The sequence below is a fragment of the Paroedura picta genome, chromosome 18 (genome assembly GCF_049243985.1).
Source record: "Paroedura picta isolate Pp20150507F chromosome 18, Ppicta_v3.0, whole genome shotgun sequence".
In the NCBI taxonomy this organism is placed as follows: Eukaryota; Metazoa; Chordata; class Lepidosauria; order Squamata; family Gekkonidae; genus Paroedura; species Paroedura picta.
Window position 1 is genome coordinate 7,819,493 of NC_135386.1, and position 13,008 is coordinate 7,832,500.

Below are 13,008 nucleotides of genomic sequence, written 5' to 3' on the forward strand. Positions count from 1 at the left end.
CTCACGGCGGTTTGCAATTTTTAGTATGCAATCCATATAATAGAATAAAATCCCATTAAACCCATAAAAACACATAAAAGCATTCTAAAACGCAAACCAGACTAAGCAAAATATATCCCACAAAAGCCCCATGGGTGGACCAAAGGTGTCCAATGGAATTTGGGATGTTAGCACTGGGGGACTTGGAGTCAGGCCAATCTAATACTAGCCTAGACCCTAAGGGGAGAGGGGAACCCGATCTTAATCCCCGGGACAGCTACCTGGCCTCAGATGAACTACCTGGCCCCTCACACATACAGACACAATTAACTGAAGCATTATAGCACAGGCAATTTTTTCACTTTTGTTATGCAAAGCAAGGCAACTCAAGCAGTGAAGACTGCAATGCTCACAGGCATTCGATTTTTAAATGCTTTAAAACCAGGGTTTTATTTTTAAAAAGCCAGAGCAAGGGAGAGAAAACCTCCATGCAGGAGAGGACTACTGCAGTAGCTCTTAACAGTTGCGAACAGATGATGTAATTCCTTATGGGACGAATCATGCTCTACCTGAAGACTGCGGAGGACAGGGCTGGCAAGGTTCCCCAAATGCGTAGTCCGTGCTGGCGCAGCAGCACTCTGATTTAGTAACTGCTCCAGATAGCGGTTTAACACATTGACCTCTCTTGTATTCACCGTAGCATGTGCTCCGCATATGTGTATCTGCATGAGAGGGGGAAAAAAAGATACCCGTCAGATCTCCAAACAGACCGCGACGAGAATGAGAACGCCTCGTGACGCAGGGGAACGGCCACCCGTGAACACATGAAGCTGCCGCCTTCTGACTTGCACGTGCACACTTCATGCGTAAGATCTTTCCCCTGATTAAAACAGCTAATTATCAAAGCAGAAAACATCGGGCCACTGCAGGGTCTGCGCTGGTGACATCTAGATGAAATTACTACAGCATGTTCTTTGAAAAGGGATTGGAAACGCCAACTGGAACAGAATGCCGCGGCAAAGATATGGACTAGATGGGCTGGTAGGGGTCAAATCTCTAGTCTCAGCCCATTTTCTTCCAGGCCCAATTACAGGTCCTGGTCTTGACCTTCCAAACCCTACATGGTTTAGGATCAACATATCTGAAGGCACCATCTACTCTCTTATGAACCCACATGGCTATGATGGTCATCTTCGGAGGCCTTGATTAAGGTGCCCCCTCCTTTGAGATTAGGCCAATGGTAGCCCCGGAGAGCCTCTTGTGGCGCAGAGTGGTAAGGCAGCAGACATGCAGTCTGAAAGCTCTGCCCATGAGGCTGGGAGTTCAATCCCAGCAGCCAGCTCAAAGTCGACTCAGCCTTCCATCCTTCCGAGGTCGGTAAAATGAGCACCCAGCTTGCTGGGGGGTAAATGGTAATGACTGGGGAAGGCACTGGCAAACCACACCGTATTGAGTCTGCCATGAAAACGCTAGAGGGCGTCACCCCAAGGGTCAGACATGACTCGGTGCTTGCACAGGGGATACCTTTACCTTTAGCCCAGGAGAAAGCACTCTCAGTCATGGCACTGCCCCCCCCCCCAGAAATTCATCTTTCCTTTCTGCTGCTGTTTTCCATTAGCAAGTGAATACTTTTTGTGTTTCACTTGTTATTCCCTCAGTGATCCTTCCTTCCAAGCCCAATGTTTCAGTTGCTGTTTTTGTCTTTTAAATTGATTTAATCATCTGTTTTATTGTGGGACGAGGGTGGTTTTCATTGGGTTTAAAATGTGGTTGTTCATCACCTTGATGGCCCTTGTAGGGGCAGAAAGGCATGTGTTTTTTTTCCCAGAAGTAATCCCCACTAAATGCAACGAGGTATAAGACTGCACCTCTAGAGTAGTGAAGCTGAATAATGAGAATTCAGGGGACATATTTCTCATAATTTACCAGGGTCTCATGCCGAATGCACACACATGTCATCTGAGCTGTGAGAAAAAGCAATAACAGCCAGACAAACAGTCTTTCAAAAACAAAAAAAAAAGTCTTTCGGATAGTTACGCAGAAGAAATCATTAAAAGTATTAATCAGATCTAGGGATGCTAACGATAACCAATGTCGGACGATCCAGGCTGGAGAACAAGCAAAAACACTGTCAGAAGTAATTTCGCTTGGCTTTCCCATTTTCATTTTGACTAGAGACAGAACCAGCCTGAACATTTCACACTCTGCTTAATAAAAGTTCTGCTTCCTCACTTTGCAAGACTGTCAAAAGCTCAAAACACTTGGCTGATACCCACTAAAGAATCCAAGCCTCTGAAAAGGCCAGGGGCTTAGCGTAGGCATACAATGTTGTTCTAAATAAAGGCATTTAGGGGAGGACTGTTGCTTCATTGATAACATTGTCCTTTGCTTGAGGGTGCTTACAGCTTTTAAAACAATGAACAATAATAAAAAATAAACATGTCCCGAGAAATTTATTCAGGCGGGGTCCAGCAATGCCCCCGGGGGGCTGCCCCAGACACAGAAGTGGAAGTTCGCCATTACTGGCCGTGGGAGAAAAGTCCTTGAACTCTGCTTACTGCGACTAGTAGCAAGAGCTGTGAGTTTCAGCTGCCGTTTTCGTCACCAGACTTACCGTAATAATAAACTGGTTGATTAGTTCAAATCATTAAGACATGTTTTGGAGGGTGGGGGAGTTACCTAGAAAATAGGAAGGGATTTCTACCATATTTGGGGCTCCCTTGGCGTGCTTGGGAAAAAATGCCTGTATAAATTAAACAGCAACAAAACAGAGCCAGAACAGCCTGGGCAGGACTATTCCAGAAGGCCCAGAGCAATGAGAGCAGCAAGGGGATATTGCCCTTGGCACATAGTGATTTAAAGAATCCCAAAAGAGGAGTTTTGGGATATCTGAGGGATTTCCAAATGGTTTCTCTCTCGCGGCAATTCCTCACTGGTCACAAGTGTGTGCCTTCCAATATTAAATGTCAGTCAAGTGTTCTGCAGAAACACAGCAAAACAGAGGGGCTTTCCACGCAACATTATTACCTCAGCTCTGGTCCGATATAGTTTCAAATTTACCCCATTGTCTTCTGGCCAAACGGTGAGTCTCCAGACGCCCGTGGACTACAACCCCCATGAGCCCCTGCTACTGGCAGGGGCTCATGGGGATTGTAGTCCATGGGCATCTGGAGGGCCGCAGTTTGGCCACCCCTGTTCTACAGAGTCCTTGCCTCATATTTCTTTCTCTCCTTCCCCTCCCATTCTTTTTGGACCACTTTTACCCTAATGTTTTTCAAGCAACTGGATTTGGGCTGTGTGTGCTTGCAGGTGTAATGTTCCTTATGATTCCCTCTTACCGACACACACGCGTCCGTCCAGGCCCACAGCAAGGCCAGGGAAGCATTCACATCTGAAGGAGCCCTCGGTGTTCACACAACGGCCGTTCATGCATATCCCCGGCGTCTCGCACTCATCGATGTCTGCCACAGAACAAGAGAGACTTTATCAGAAATTAAAAATAAGGAGTACACACCACATCTGTTCCACAGGGACCATTTACGCTAGGGCGGGTATCAATTCAGTATCTCTGCCCTGCTGTTTCCGGAGCCTCAAATCTCATCCAGAAAGGCAGGCTACAAATAAATTGAACATTCTACCCCCCCCCCATTCCCCTTTTGATTTCACTTGCCCCATTGATCAAATCAAACCCATAATTCTTTTAGGTTTTGTTTCCTTGCATCATATCTCATTCTAATATATACATCTTTGATACATTATACATATGTTACAGTGACATACAAGTATAAATATTGCATAAGTGGCATATAAACCTTACATCATGGATACACAAATCTGCAAAAAACATGAACATCCGGGAACAGAAAATACTGACAAATAGAAAATAGACAATAAGCAAAATAAAAATAAAGAAAACAATCCCACATTCATTCTCACAGTCTGTGTGAATTAGCAAAAGGACAACCAAAGCAAATGAGCAAATAAAACAAGATCAGCTCATCTCATGAAGCATTCAGAACAGAGGAACAATTCAAAGGAAGTCCAGTTCTCTGGGGCAATTAAACATTCTCATTTGGTTCTTCTTCATTCTCCTCACACAATCATAATCCCAAAACAAACAAAACAATACACAGGCAAGAACATTCCAGGAGGAAAGAAAGAAAAGGCAAAAAAAACAAAAACTTTTGTGCAGTGTTTCAGCATGGGACAAATGTACTTCATGGCCACACACAGTTGGCTTGTCAAGGCTCATGGGAATTGTAGTCCATGGACATCTGGAGAGCCACAGTTTGGCCACCCCAGCCTTATGACAATTCTAGAGGGTGGCCTCAATGATCTGCAGAAGATGAGCTTGACTGGAGTCCAAGACCAACCTAGAGACCAAGTGAGCCTTGACTTTGGTGGTAGAAAGGGCTGCCAGGTTCATAGAATCATAGAATCATAGAATCATAGAACCATAGAGTTGGAAGGGACCATACAGGCCATCTAGTCCAACCCCCTGCTCAATGCAGGATCAGCCCTAAGGTTGCAGCTGATTTATGGCAAGCCCATGGGTTGGAACATTTTTCCCCCTGATATGGTGATCGTGCTAACTTTTTCTAAAATTGAGAGTGAAAGAAGGGAATATTTTTAAAATACTGCGTGGGAGGATGTGTAAAGTTTAACAATGTAATCATATCACAGCAGCTCTCTTTTAATATACACAACAGTCGGCATGTGCGACATTTTCTCCCGCTTCGCCCCTCTAACCTTAAAAGGGCAAACAGAGAACAAAACACCTCTGTGTTTTACTTAGCTTGTGTTGTTTGGCACACAACACCGCCCTGCTAGTCCAAGAGTCTGTGTTCAAACTGTATTTTAGAACAGATATTATTATAAGTATATCTATATTGTGTTAACATCCAGAATCGGTTGCTCGGGGCCACACAGGCAAACAAATGGTTATGTCCTTCCTCGCACAGTTCCTCTCTTGGGGTAGAACCAGAAGAGTTATTTTAAGTTGTCCTTTCGGACCCTGTTAAAAACTAAATTGGGATTTTAAAACCAGGAAAAATATAACTTAATGGGGTTGTGTGAGATGCGACAGGCACGTTTTCACTCATTCTTCATATATCTATTTGTTTATTTCAGATTTTATTTAAATGTATTTAAGCAAAACGTTTTAAATGAGAGATGTGGAAAGATGTTGGACAGTGCCCTAAGCCAGCTCGCTGGTAAAGCGATATATAAATTAAATACATAAATATTTGCATCGGTGAAGGGAGATAAGCCTTTTGGTCGTTGGAACATTTTCCTTCCCACTCCAAGGGGGACTTTCAAGTCAGGCAGACAGAAAAGTACCTGAAGTGACTGGAAGGTTAGAAGGGAAAAAGGGAAACCCTCTGAAGAAGAAGAGTTGGTTTTTATACCCCACTTTTCTCTGCCTGAAGGCGTCTCAAAGTGGTTTACAATTGCCTTCCCTTCCTCTCCCCACAACAGACAACCTGTGAGGTAGGTGAGACTGAGAGAGCCCTGACAGGATTGCTCTGTGAGAACAGCACTATCAGGGCTGTGTCTAGCCCAAGGTCACTCTGCATAGCCTCATGCCCTCCAGAATACTCTAGTTCATCCCTCTCTGTGCCTGCTCTCTTGCTGTTTCATTTCAACTCAACTGGCCCTCAACATTCCTCATCTCCTGAAATCAATGAGCATGCCCATTCCTTATCAGGCTGGATTTTTGGTACTGTTACACATTGGTGTTTTCTTCAGTCATTCAAATGTAATATTATTTCCCTGTGGACCTGGGACTTTCTCCAAGTGCATTAACCCCCCACCCCACCCCACCCCCAAACACACACACACATTATCTACCATGTGGCTCTGTTTTACTGCTTTGCTGATGCACATTTAACCATCCATTTGAGTTATTAAAATAAGTGGCTTGTGTTTATATCCTATGCAGTTCGTGTTTCTATATTATTTCCCAGGTGTAATGAATTAGGCCCTGCATTCATTGACTTGGGGAGTTAAAGGCACCTTTTTTTCAAAGCAGGCTGTTTAGCTGGCTCTAATGGTCATGTATGATGCACATTTCCCCTTCCCATGCTGTGGGCAATGAAACCTCCAGAGTGCTTCAAACAAGCTTAGTTGTTGCATTTCAGTTTGTCCTACTGTCAACAGAGTTCTCTGCTGCTGCCTTGATCTACAGCTGAAAAGATACGCAATTTGTCAAGGACAAATCTGTATATATTTTGGCTCGGTGTTTGTTTACTCCTGGCTTCTATTTTTGGAAGATGCTTGCAAATCACACTGAAATGTGAGATCTGGAATTCACGAAGGCTCCGCTCCTTCTGCAATCTGAAGAACGGCTCAGCAAGATGACACAACCAATGAACGGGAGTGAGGGTGCCTTGTCTATTCCACTGTAACACAAGCTGGAGCATCACAGCAAAGGGGGAAATTACGGACTGTGATGATGCCGTCTTTATCTTTCTTAACTTGACAGGTTGCTTGGAGAAAACTCCTCGCCCATGGAAAGCTGGCACACCAGGGTTCTAGATCATTAATTCTCCCTGAGGTGCTGGCTTTCTGTGTGCAAAGAATGAGACCTGCAGTCTCCTAGCTGCATCCTAGGGAAATGCAATCCCCACCTAAGGGCACAGCATTTCGGAATATCTAGCTCAGTTCCCCGCTGACAAGTCATTTGTGAAGCAGATTACTTTAAAACAATAAAAGGTAAAGGTAAAGGTATCCCCTGTGCAAGCACCGAGTCATGTCTGACCCTTGGGGTGACGCCCTCTAGCGTTTTCATGGCAGACTCATGGGTGGCTTGCCAGTGCCTTCCCCAATCATTACCGTTTACCCCCCAGCAAGCTGGGTACTCATTTTACCGACCTCGGAAGGATGGAAGGCTGAGTCGACCTTGAGCCGGCTGCTGGGTTCGAACTCCCAGCCTCATGGACAGAGCTTTCAGACTGCATGTCTGCTGCCTTACCACTCTGCGCCACAAGAGGCTTAAAACAATATTTAGCCTCAAAAACAGGTTGATGGTTTAGAAAGCCACTGTTGCCTAACTATTACGATCACCAATCACCGTCCCTTCAAAAGTCATTATCCCACAGAAAACAAAAACAGGACATCGTTGGTTAGCAATTGGTTAACAGCTGGGTCTCTTCATGAATCCAGCTGTTTGCTGTAGTGTTCATGGATGTAAGAAAGAACCGGGGAGAGGAAATCGTACACGTGACGTGAACCCTTTCCTCCTTCTGCCCTTTCTCTGCCATCTTGGCTGGGGTTTGTTCAAGCTCTGCTCCCCGTTCTGCTTGACAAGGTGCCATGCCCCAGGGCACCCTGGGAAACCTAGTACCAGTTAAAAGCAGAGGAGAGAAATTATTCTCGTTGTCTCTGGCCCCTGCCTGGCCTGTTTGGGTTCAGCTTGCAACCACAGGACTTGTCCTAGCTAGCACAGTTGAAGGGGGGGGGGGGAGAAAGAGGAGAAAGAACAATACATCTAAAGAAAATCAATCATGTATTCATCTCTAACAATGATCTCACTATTCAGCATCAAATGCCACCCTAGGAACACATCATGCATGATCACATTTGCAGACAGACGCTCACCTCTGCAATAACGGCCGTCTGATGCCAGCTGGAAGCCAGGTTTGCAAATGCATTTGAAGCTTCCGTCTTCATTGATGCACATGCCGTTAAGACACATATTTCGTATGCTGCATTCGTCCATATCTACAAAACGGTGCAGGAAAAAAAAAACAGATGTTCACCACAGCGCTAGAGCGCACCATTCCAGTTTTTCAGAGAATCTAACTTTTCCTAGCAGAGGGTTACCAATGACTGGTCTTGAAAGGTATAGTAGTTTTTTTTTTTGTGGATTAAAAAAAATGCCCAGAAAAGTGGAGCTTAGAGGCTTATGGTGTTCCTGTCCCTGCCAAAAGCTCTTCTTGGTCTGCCAAGCGAAGCCTCTTTGGGTCATGGGTGGTTTTTTACTCTGGTTTCCTGCTTTGGTTTTATCCAGAGTAAAATTTATGGTTTTATTTAGCTAAGCTTCAGTCCACCGGACAGTTGTAGCTTGCCTCTGTATGTTTCCATGTTGCATCATTTTTAAGTGTTTTAGTTTCATCGTGTTTTATGTCACCCTCCTACTCCTCTAGGCATGTTACAGATTAAAATTGGATCATGAACAAAGTCTTAAAGTTAAGAGCATTCTCAATTCCTAGTTGCCATATAGATCTTCCCTTAAAAAAACCATCTGCTGATTTCTTTTTCCCTGTAGATTAAAAAAGTTAGTGAGGGAGACAATTTATAAAGCAAAATTTAGTGGGTCCAGCTATAAGGAACCCAAGGGCAATCCACTGAAATGCTTTTGCGTGTGCTTTAAAGTAATTGTTATGATTCACTGTTAGTACCAATAAATTAATGCCTACGTCTATGTGGAAGATAACTGGGAACAGATTTATGCAGAGAAAAGGAAATAATTAATGTGTAGTCCAAATGCAGGGAAGGGCATTTTCCTGCATGATGTCTTAAAAGTCTAAGAGAGATACATCCACCCAATTTGAATACCTGCAGCAACAGAGTTAAAGGAATTTATGCCTTAATTAAATTGATATTATATCAGAAGAACAAAAATGTAGAGAGATTTGAGAGTATCTGGAGAACAGAGAAGGTATTAAATGCACTAGATTTTGATGACAGGAATGTATCTAATTAAAGCTGGGCTTGTTCTTAAATATGCTTTTAAAATCATTAGTTTATATGAGTAAATTTTGCAATCTTGCGTGGATTACCTATTTGTTATTTTGACGTAGATGGAATGTTGTACTTAAGAAATAAATATTTTTTTTTTAGTCTAAGAGAAATACATGGAGAAGATGGAATGGTGGCTACCCACACTAACAAGTAATGTGACTTCTGGGTCCAGAAATAATATATTCTTGCAATCTATTTGCTGGGAACTCTCACAGCTGAGAGTTACAGATGGCAAATGCTCTGAACCACAAAGTACCTTTCTGGCCAGCCTAGAAAACACTAACAGTGTAATGATAATTACAGAACCATAGAGTTGGAAGGGGCCAAACAGGCCATCTAGTCAAGCCCCCTGCTCAATAAGTAATTCAACTCAAGATCCTGGAGCTCACTCCCAGGAAAGGACTCAGAGGACTGCACGCTAAGGAGTCTATACGTCTGACTAGACAAGGAAATAATTAACGGTACAGAACGTACAGCTTGACCCTGCAGCACATTATCACTAAGTTCCATGGAGCTACGTAAAACTGCATAGAATTGGGACCCTACGGGGCTTTAGCATTCCCCATTGGGACCCTACAGGGCTTTAGAAGAAGAAGAAGAAGAAGAAAAGAAGAAGAAGAAGAAGAAGAAGAAGAAGAAGAAGAAGAAGAAGAAGAAGAAGAAGAAGAAGAAGAAGAAGAAGAAGAAGAAGAAGAAGAAGAAGAAGAGTTGGTTCTTATATGCCGCTTTTCCCTACCCAAAGGAGGCTCAAAGAGGCTTACAGTCGCCTTCCCATTAGCATTTCCCATTGGGACCCTACAGGGCTTTAGCATTCCCCACTGGGACCCAACAGGGCTTTAGCATTCCCCACTGGGACCCAACGGGGCTTTAGCATGCCCCATCATCCTCACTGGCCCTTTAAAAAATACTCTTAATTCACTTGATTCAACAGACTTCATTCAATAGACTTAATTGGGCAAGAGGAATACAGCTAAAAAAAAAAAAAAAAAGAGGTCACGTTTGGGGCCATACATGCCTGACTCCTACTGCCTTTCGTTCTCTACTTTATGCCCTTACGCAAGCACACAGCAGAATCTGAGCATGGAAACTGTTATGGTGTAACAGGCCATTACTGCAGGAGCTGATGCAATGCAATACGACGTTTTGGCAGCATTCTTAATGGGAGGATAAATGTTTTAGCAGACTATACTGTAGCCCTTCTTATTACTGTTCAAACATGGGGATTTGGTCTGGAATGGAGGGGGGGCAAGGGAGAAGAGAAGTTAGAATGAAGTGGTATGATGGGTTCCCAGATCGGTACAGATGTGTAGATTTGATATCAAAAGGCAATCTGAACCTTTAACTATCCCCCACAGAAAGGAAATAAATAATGTTAATTCCTGAAGGATCTGCCCCGACCAACGATAACAAAATTATTAGTGACCTTTACGGCCAGGTCACAATGACGTAACAGTACAGCCAGGATCCGCCCAATGGAGTGATCCCATAAGGGTTGCAAGTTAAGATTCAGAGGTGGTTTTTGCCATTGCCTGCCTCCATATCACAATCTGGTTATTCCTTGAAGGTCTCCCATCCAAATACTAGCTTCCAAGATCAAACAAGATTGGACTAACAGGTAAAGGTATCCTCTGTGCAAGCACCGGGTCATGTCTGACCCTTGGGGTGACGCCCTCCAGCGTTTTCATGGCAGACTCAATACGGGGTGGTTTGCCAGTGCCTTCCCCAGTCATCACCGTTTACCCCCCAGCAAGCTGGGTACTCATTTTACCGACCTCGGAAGGATGGAAGGCTGAGTCAACCTTGAGCCAGCTGCTGGGATCGAACTCCCAGCCTCATGGGCAGAGCTTTCAGACAGCCCGGGCTATCCAGGTTAGGGATAATGTTAAATATGATATATTTAGTTATTCTTAATTAAAACATTTCTATCCTGTCTTTCCTCATTGTTCAAGGCAGCTTACAATAATATTTTAAAATATTTTCGGCTAAGGCCAAAAAGAAAACAGCAAACCCCGAATCTCTCCCCTCTCCACTCCTTAAAAGATGGCTGCCATTCAAACCCACTCAAAACCCCTTGGCAAACAGGAAGGACACGCACAGCTTCCTGAAGGTCGCCAAGAAGGGGGTCTTCCCTCACCTCTTCAACAAGACCCTGGGTGGAAAAGGCCCAGGCAGACAGTCTACCCTACGCAGTGGGATGGACAACAGATGGCTGTCTGACGGCCATAGCTGTTGCACAGGGACATGCACTGAAATTTCTCTTCTATGGACTATTTTACTTTTCACTTACATTCAAAGTCAGACACAAAATAATTTATGATTTCTTTTTTTTTTTAAATGTTTATCTATCCCAAAAAGGAATTTTGGCATGAAATCTTTGAGCTGAATCACTGAGACAACATCCGGCCCAAAATGTTTCTATGACCAGCACTCAAAATTCTTTTTTAACAAAAGAGCGGTTTATTGGAAACCCCCTCAAGGACTCTGGGAAATACAATTCAGGTGGGTGGCCGTGCTGGCACAAAGCAACAGGAGCTGAATTCAAGGCCGGTGGCATCTTTAAGACCAAGCAAGTTCAGATCTGGGAATCAGCTGATGTGCACATGCTCAAAGAAGTGTGTGTGCATATGAACACTTATGCCTTGAATAAAACCTTGCTGGTCTTAAAGGTAAAAAGGTAAAGGTTGACCCTGTGCAAGCACCGAGTCATGTCTGACCCTTGGGGTGATGCCCTCTAGCGTTTTCATGGCAGACTCAATACGGGGTGGTTTGCCAGTGCCTTCCCCAGTCATTACCATTTACCCCCCAGCAGCAAGCTGGGTACTCATTTGACCGACCTCGGAAGGATGGAAGGCTGAGTCAACCTTTGTTGGTCTTAAAGGTGCCAAAAAGGACTTGAATACTGTTCTCTGGGAAATATGATAAAAGAGAATCTCTCTCTCTCTCTCTCTCTCTCTCTCTCTCTCTCTCTCTCTCTCTCTCTCTCTCTCTCTCTCTTTCTTTAAAGGGGTCTAGGAGGTAAAATTACATCAAATTATGCTTACGTTTTATCAGAGTCACACTTCTTTAAGAGTCAAGACATGAGTTGTAATAAGATCCTGTCAGGGATGTTGTTAAATACACGATAAAGCCAGGAATGCAGGATGCCGTGTGCAATTAGAACAACTTCTTAAGAACATTCCCTTTCGGTGGCTACAAACTCAAGTTTTAGGATAGGGGGAATGCGCTGTTTTAGTTGCGTGCATAACATCACTGCATTGGTGACAAAGGAGTATTTAAGCTGATCTTGTATATTTAAAAAAACCCTGAACTTTGATTAAGATGACTAGCGTACTGAGGTGGTAAAAATTCACCTTGTGTACCACCATCTGGCTCTGTCCAATGAAGGGAACTGTAAGGAGGTCAGGTGAAAGTCTTCTTATACCAGTCACATGGACCAACGAAGCTGCCTTATAATACATCAAATTGGCAGTAGGTCTCCAAAGTCTCAGGCAGATGTCTTTTATGGCAGGGGTAGTCAACCTGTGGTCCTCCAGATGTCCATGGACTACAATTCCCATGAGCCCTTGCCAGCAGGCACTGGCAGGGGCTCATGGGGATTGTAGTCCATGGACATCCGGAGGACCACAGGTTGACTACCCCAGTTTTATAGCATTTACTCCCTGATTCATTTACAACTGAAGCTGCTGGGGACTGAAGATGTTGGAAACTTCTGCATGCCAAGCAGATGCTCTGGCACTGAGCCACAGCCCCCTCCCCTCACAGGTCAGCTGATACTCCCTGACCTCAGTTTTTCTGATGTGAGCTGTCTGGGAGACCTCCTCTTGATAACTGCAGACCGCTCTTTCAAGAGGCAGATCTGAAAATGTTTTAATTGGAACCCCCTTTCTTGGTTCTCTCTTATGTGGAAAAATATTGGGGGTGGGTGGGAAACGCTACTTAGGATTGAAGATGGGATCCAGAGGCATGTCGCTATTTCGGGTCTTATTTAAAAGCTACACCCTTGGCTAGCAAATCCTACTGGATTTGTGTCCTCACAAAGATGCAGGTGGAGGTGCAAAGGCATATGCAAAGGAGAAGGGGACCCTGACCTTCACAGTTCCTCCCATCGGCTGTCACATGGAAACCAGCGTTACAAACGCAGTGGAAGCTGCCATCTGTGTTGATGCAACGCCCGTTGTTGCATATGCGGCCATTTTGCAAGCATTCGTCAATATCTGTAACGGAAGAAAATAGTCGGGTCAGTTTCATTCAAAACCTAGCTGGCTTTTCCCATAGGTTGCGCCT

At 44.3% G+C, this 13,008-nt stretch overlaps 1 protein-coding gene across 1 annotated transcript in view; it reads right to left on the bottom strand.

Moving 5' to 3' along the window:
* The window catches only part of FBN1 (fibrillin 1), a 172,795-nt gene that overhangs the window by 84,183 nt on the left and 75,604 nt on the right, over positions 1-13,008 (bottom strand). Inside the window, exons 14-17 of the mRNA XM_077317419.1 lie at positions 12,813-12,938; positions 7,579-7,701; positions 3,318-3,440; positions 549-701 (exon numbers count right to left, since the gene is read on the bottom strand). Of these exons, the coding sequence (XP_077173534.1) occupies positions 549-701; positions 3,318-3,440; positions 7,579-7,701; positions 12,813-12,938 (525 nt within the window). The remainder of the gene's footprint in view (positions 1-548; positions 702-3,317; positions 3,441-7,578; positions 7,702-12,812; positions 12,939-13,008) is intronic.